The 6908-nt window shown below is 38.6% G+C and overlaps 1 protein-coding gene and 1 long non-coding RNA gene across 2 annotated transcripts in view; both read left to right on the forward strand.

Moving 5' to 3' along the window:
* Positions 1-4818, forward strand: part of LOC103510293 — a 27919-nt gene extending 23101 nt beyond the window's left edge. Inside the window, exons 13-15 of the mRNA XM_026824382.1 lie at positions 2786-3059; positions 3429-3686; positions 4492-4818. Coding sequence (XP_026680183.1) covers positions 2786-3059; positions 3429-3686; positions 4492-4603 — 644 coding nt within the window. The 3' untranslated portion in view covers positions 4604-4818. The remainder of the gene's footprint in view (positions 1-2785; positions 3060-3428; positions 3687-4491) is intronic.
* On the forward strand, positions 3861-4315 carry LOC113467898. Its single transcript, XR_003391822.1, has 2 exons — positions 3861-3932; positions 4237-4315. It is a non-coding gene; the product is annotated as an uncharacterized LOC113467898 (long non-coding RNA).
* Positions 4819-6908: the final 2090 nt, after the last annotated feature.

Raw genomic sequence — 6908 nt, forward strand, 5'->3', positions numbered from 1 at the left:
TGCTGAACCGCTCTTCCGATCTAAGGCGATAAGAGGGAGAGAATAGAGGGGAAGAAGAGATAGAAGGGGGCAGGACAAGGGGAGGGAGGGGGGAGCGAGTGTAGGGGAAAGAATAGCAGGAAGGTAGGAGAGGGTGAAGAATGGGGGGTGGAAGAGAAAAGAAGAGAACAAGGAAATATTCTGAAAACGAGGAAGAGAGAGAGAGAAAGAGGGGGGGAGAGAGAGGGATAAAAGAGGCGAAGATGGGAAACAGTAGTTAAACAAGAGGTCAGAAAACCAAAAGACCCCCCCTACCCCGACAAAATCCTGGATACGGCCCTGGTTAAAGACAATGAGAAGGTAAGAGGGTTAGAGGACAAGAAGAAATAAAACTGGAGAATTAAAGAGGGAGGGACATAGGTAGAGGGTTAAAGGAGGCATGGGAGGCATAAGGTTAGTAAATCCTTTGTAAAATAATCAAAGTCAAACATGGCGTGTTTTATAATTTGTAGAAAATGAGACATTTTAAACTTTATTTGGAAAAATACTTGGAGAAAGAACAGAGACAAGTTTAAGTATTATTTAAGTACCTACCTATCAGATGTACATAAAAAGTTGGAAAATAATTTTGATTTAGAATTTTAAATTTGGTTTTATAAGAGTTAATTAAAACCTAAGGAAACTTGAACCTACATAAATGAAAGAAAATGAAAAGTACAAGAAGGCAACTTGTAAAAAAAAAAGAAACAAATATTAGGCTACAAGTTAGTAGAGAAAAGTTTTCGTGAAGTAAATTTATGAACTTGAAAAGAAGTTTAAGGAAATTGGATCTACTTTTATAAGAGTTAATTAAAACCTAAGGAAACTTGAACCTACATAAATGAAAGAAAATGAAAAGTACAAGAAGGCAATTTGTAAAAAAAAAGAAACAAATATTAGGCTACAAGTTAGTAGAAAAAAGTTTTCGTGAAGTAAATTTATGAACTTGAAAAGAAGTTTAAGGAAATTGGTTCTACTTTTTTTTACGTGTTGGATTTCTAATTAATTTCTACGTAACTTAGTTGCGGACTTAGCTACATATGTAGAAAGATTTTCGCAGAAAAGGGGAAGTTTCTAAGATATAAATTCTAAGATTTCGAAGACCTGTTACAGCCTTACCATCACAAAATTGATATGACAACCAGTGGGCAGAAGACCATGAGGCTTCTCTCTTCTCTCGCTAGATTAAGTCTAGATCTTTGGAGATTGGTTCGCTTGTCTCACCTCCCAGTTAAATATCTGGGAATGAGGACCTTTATTTGCAATTTTTTTCGAAAAGAAGTTTTTGGCATCCTTGGGAAAAGTTTGAATCCATTCATTGATCAGTAATATGAAACATAAAACGTGATCTCCTCCTTTATTAAAAAAAAAATAGATTACATTAAAAAAAACTACATTTTTTAAGCCATTATAAAGGGGAAGTTTCTAAGATATAAATTCTAAGATTTCGAAGACCTGTTACAGCCTTACCATCACAAAATTGATATGACAACCAGTGGGTAGAAGACCATGAGGCTTCTCTCGCTAGATTAAGTCTAGATATTTGCAGATTGGTTCGTTTGTTCCATCTCCCAGGTAAAATACACATCTGAGAATGTGGAATTTTCCAAAAAGAAGTTTTTGGCATCTTTGGGAATAGTTTTAATCCATTCATTGATCAGTAATATTAAAAATAAAACGTGATCTCCTCCTTTATGAAAGAAAAAAAAATTTCATTGCAAACAACTACATTTTTTAAGCCATTATTTTTTTCTTTGCCAAATGCAGCTAACTGGGGGTCTGTTTGGGATGCCATTTGTCCTCAAGAGGTCCTTACCCCTACGGTACAAAAGACACTATCCCAGAACATGAAAAATATAATCCTCATCTTAGTTATAAAATCACATTTTACTTGAATTATCAGGGGTCTGTTTGGGATGCCATTTGTCCTCAAGAGGTCCTTACCCCTACGGTACAAAAGACACTATCCCAGAACATGAAAAATCTAATCCTCATCTTAGTTATAAAATCACATTTTACTTGAGTTATCACATAATGAAAAATACTGTCCACACAACCTGTAATTTCTTTTGTGCGTATGTAATGTCACATTCATAATTTATATTTAATTTGTAAATTCATCGCGAGTTTATAATATTTAATTTGTAGATTTATCGCGAGTTTAAATTTAATTTATAGATCTATAGACATCCTTAACCACGATCAAACTGTTGTGACAGAACTGATAGCTTTAGCTACTCAGACGCTCAGACCATTAAAGAAACTCACAACTTTGCTTTCAACTAATACTCATAACTCATAATGTTTCATTAGTTTCATCTGTAATTTTGAGGATCCCAGTTTGATCGTGGTTGGAGTATTTAATTTGTAAATTCATCGCGAGTTTATAATATTTAATTTGTAGATTTATCGCGAGTTTAAATTTAATTTATAGATCTATAGACACCTTTAACCACGATCAAACTGTTGTGACAGAACGGATAGCTTTAGCTACTCAGACCATGAAAGAAACTCACTACTTTGCTTTCAACTATTACTCATAACTCATAATGTTTCATTAGTTTCATCTGTAATTTTGAGGATCCCAGTTTGATCGCGGTTGGAGACCTTTAGAAATACAGTACCTACCTATTTATTTAATAGATACTATTGGAGGTTTTAAGCTATACCCTTCAAGCAAAATAGGGTGGCAAAATTGCCTTAGAACCTTTTTCATTTTTGGCAAAAAAAAAAAAAAAAAAAAAAAAATCAATTTTATTTATTTCAGCCAGTTTAGTGGTTCCCATCCCGCGCACTGACCCTCCCGTGTACAATCTCTCCATCTCCTCCTCCTATCCAATCACCTGGCTAGAATACATGAACAGCGTCCAAGCTGCAGGCAAGTGTGATGAGCAATACATAGCTTCTGTGCTGGCCATATGGACTTATACGTTCTGTATGGAGCAGAACCAGTTCATGTACTTGCTGAGGGTGTGGTTCCTGCATATGATACCGGGGATGATTATGGATACGGTGCTGCGGTGTTTGAACAAACCGCCTCGGTGAGTAGACAACAAACATATCTACTGAAATAAGTTACACAAAAAACTTCATCTAAGCTGGAAGAAGACCAATTTTATTATAAGCAGATAGCAGAAGACCACCATGTTATACCTTTTTCGGTGGAACGCTCGGGCCTTGGTCTGACGATGCGAAGGCGTTCATGAAAGACAGAGGTCAAGTCAAGTTTTGAAATTTGGCCTAGTGTGCTAACTAGGAAATCACACTGTTAAAATTCCTTTTGTTAGTAAAATTTCATTTCATTCCCAGCATATAGGGAAAATAAATAAAAAGGCGAAAAGATATCAAGTCTGATATGACTTTATTTTGTAGAAGAGTGTTGTTTCACACATGTCTTTAATCCCTAACAGATTGATGAAAATCTACGCCAAAATCATGAAGTTCTCCAAATACTTCAAGCCCTATGTTGAGCGAGACTGGGTGTTTGGTACGCACCATGTGGCCAACCTACTGGGGCAGATTCCACCAGAAGACCAAACCAATGTAGACTTCTCCATGGAAGGATTTACCTGGCCAGACTATATGATATTCTACTTCCGCGGTGGCAAACTATACGTTCTTAAAGATCCGTATTCTAGGATGGAGAAGGGCAGAATCCATTTCAGAAGGTAAATAAATATTTATGAAGGCCTTTATTATCACGCCCAAGAACGGTGCACACGACCCATCTATCCGGGAACTGTCAATGTTCCTAAGGATAGTTGGATTTATTATTATTATTTTTAAAAAGAGAGTTTTGGTAGAGGGAATTGTAACGACTGAGGGCTTATCGTCCTGAAATCCCGCGGTGGCAAACTATACGTTCTTAAAGATCCGTATTCTAGGATGGAGAAGGGCAGAATCCATTTCAGAAGGTAAATAAATATTTATTAAGGCCTTTATTATCACGCCCAAGAACGGTGCACACTACCCATCTATCCGGGAACTGTCAGTGTTCCTAAGGATAGTTGGATTTATTATTATTATTATAAAAAAAATAAGAGTTTTGGTAGAGGGAATTGTAACGACTGAGGGCTTATCGTCCTGAAATTGAAGGACGATAGGATAAGAGAAAGCCAGAGAACTATCCTTTCATCTGTTAAGGATAAAGTCCGCCTCGAGCGCTACTTGCCATGCTAACCAGGCTGGCACTTGAAATTTAAATTTATTCTGTTTCAGACTAAAAGCGATGCACTTTGTGTTTCTAAGCTTGGTCTACTCTCTCCTCGCCTGGGTTTTGTACAAAGTATTCTTCCCCTATGTCAGTGCCTACCTACCTAAGATAAGCTGAACCGATCATCAACATCAAGGATGTGAATATTAATATTGTGAGTGCCTACCTCCCTGTATTAGTGTAATAACATAAGCCTCAACCGAACATCCTTGCCATGCTAACCAGGCTGGCACTTGAAATTTAAATTTATTCTGTTTCAGACTAAAAGCGATGCACTTTGTGTTTCTAAGCTTGGTATACTCTCTCCTCGCCTGGGTTTTGTACAAAGTATTCTTGCCCTATGTCAGTGCCTACCTACCTAAGATAAGCTGAACTGATCATCAACATCAAGGATGTGAATATTAATATTGTAAGTGCCTACCTCCCTGTATTAGTGTAACAACATAAGCCTCAACCGATCATTAAGGTTAACTAACATCCAAAGTGGATAGCAGTAGAACGGGTGCCTCGCAAAGTGACATATGCGATGATCCTGATCTACAGCAGTGTAAATCCTTTGTAAAATAATCAAAGTCAAACATGGCGTGTTTTATAATTTGTAGAAAATGAGACATTTTAAACTTTATTTGGAAAAAATACTTGGAGAGAGAACAGAGACAAGTTTAAGTACTATTTAAGTACCTACCTATCTACGTTACACTTCTCACTGCTAGGTTGTCCAAATTCCAAATGACAGAAAACGTAAACAGTTGGGACAACGCGTCCAATCAAAATCCAACCTATACCCTATCCAAAGAGGTTTCGTACGGAAATTTGCGTTCAGCATGAGATAGGAGGGAGAAAGTGAGGGATTTTTATACGTCCTTATCAGAAAAACGTAGGGTGTGTAAAAAGTTAAGGAGCAGTGAAGATTATTAATTTCGTCTTCTAATAAATATTTTATCCGTTCCCACTTGTGTGACTGAAAGAGTTTCCTCCGATTTTTTCCCGAATGTCCTGTAGGCAATGCAATTTAAATGAGTGTACCAGCCTGGATAGCTTGGTTGGTAGTGCGTCTGCCTAGTAAGCGCTATGCTGTGGGTTCGATTCCCGCCCGGGGCGGATTTTATCCTGAATGGATGAGGTCCGGAACGGCTGGCTTTCTCCTATCCTGACTTCCTTTCTCTTTGATTTTGGGGCGATAAGACTTTATCGAACTTCTTGAAATAATAAAATAAAAAAACCCATTTACTCTTCATACTAAAATGGTTGAAATAAATATGAGATATTCTTTGTCCTCCTCAGGTTGGTGTGCTTGGTAGTGAAGGCCCTGGGCCAGTAGGGGGCAGCAGTAGTGACAAAGACCCCGCCCCGAGTATGAGCAGCGGCTCCAAATCCTTGCCCCCACCCTCCAAAAAGCTCCCACCCGAATCTTCCTCTTCCGGTGGGAGTGGGGTGGTGAAAAAGTCCAAACCCAAAGACTCAATTCGACTCGATGATATTCGGGATAACTCGTTTCATGCCCTCTTTGGGACGCCTATCAAGAAGACCACAGCCCCGCAGAGTAAACTGGCCGGGCCCAAGTCAGCAACGGAGAAGAAGCCTAGCTCGTCGTCAGGCTCAGTGGGTACCCCGGCTGAGAAACATTCAACCGGGGCAAGTGTTTCGTCTGATAAACAGGTAAGAGATTACTTCATAAGCCCCATTTCCACTTGTTCTGATTCCACTTTCATCCAATTTTTTCTGAATGTCCTGTAGGCAATATAATTTAAATGAAAGTGTTCCCACTACACACGACACGATTTTTTTTCCGAACGACAAGTAGGAACGGACCTTTAGAGGTTGTTCCATTGAGTAAAAATGAGCCTAGTTAGCTTGGATGGTAGCATAGCAGTCTTGTAAGCGCTAGGTCGCTGATTCGGTTCCCGTTCAAGCCAACCTTTTAACTAAACAAATCCCACCATCGACAAAAATTTGTACAAAAATTTGTACATCGACAAAAATTTGACCCCAATTTGTACTCGTATTGTCGTTCAATTTTTCCTTATGACGTCACACCTGTGTTTAGAACCTTATTGATGTGTCAGTAATTGACGATTCGGGTTGACTTTATATCTTTGACCTTGATCAGTTTTTTTTTTTTTTAAAATACATTGTTGAATCCAAGAAAGAAGAATATACAGTGGTATAGATATGTCCAAAGAAGAGAGGAAAACTATGTAGGAAAGAGAGTTGAGAGGATGATAGTAGATGGAAATAGGGGACGGGGCAGACCGAAGAAGAGGTGGAAAAACTGCGTAATTAATGACCTGCGGGAAAAGAACCTAACGGGGGATGAAGTGCACAACAGGGCTGACTGGAAGAGGCTGGCGGAATACGCCGACCCCACTTGAGTGGGAAAAGGTGTAGAAGAAGAAAGTAACCCGTTGAAATATTTGCACTCGTTTTTCGATTGCAAATATTTCAACGGGTTACTTTCTGGTGTTCTCGTGTTGACCCAGCACCTAAATGGGAAGTATTGTGTCTCTTCTCGGCCATCTGATGAGAGGCATACTACGGGATGGGCATGCTACGACACAGACCGCATGCGTCTAATGTAGCAGTTGTTTCATTCCTACGAAATAAAAACGGCGGTGAAACACTCATCTTTTAAAACTAAAAAAAAAAAAAAAAAAACCTCAAACCCACCCCACCAAAA

Source organism: Diaphorina citri, unplaced genomic scaffold (assembly GCF_000475195.1).
Source record: "Diaphorina citri unplaced genomic scaffold, Diaci psyllid genome assembly version 1.1 scaffold580, whole genome shotgun sequence".
Taxonomy (NCBI): Eukaryota; Metazoa; Arthropoda; class Insecta; order Hemiptera; family Psyllidae; genus Diaphorina; species Diaphorina citri.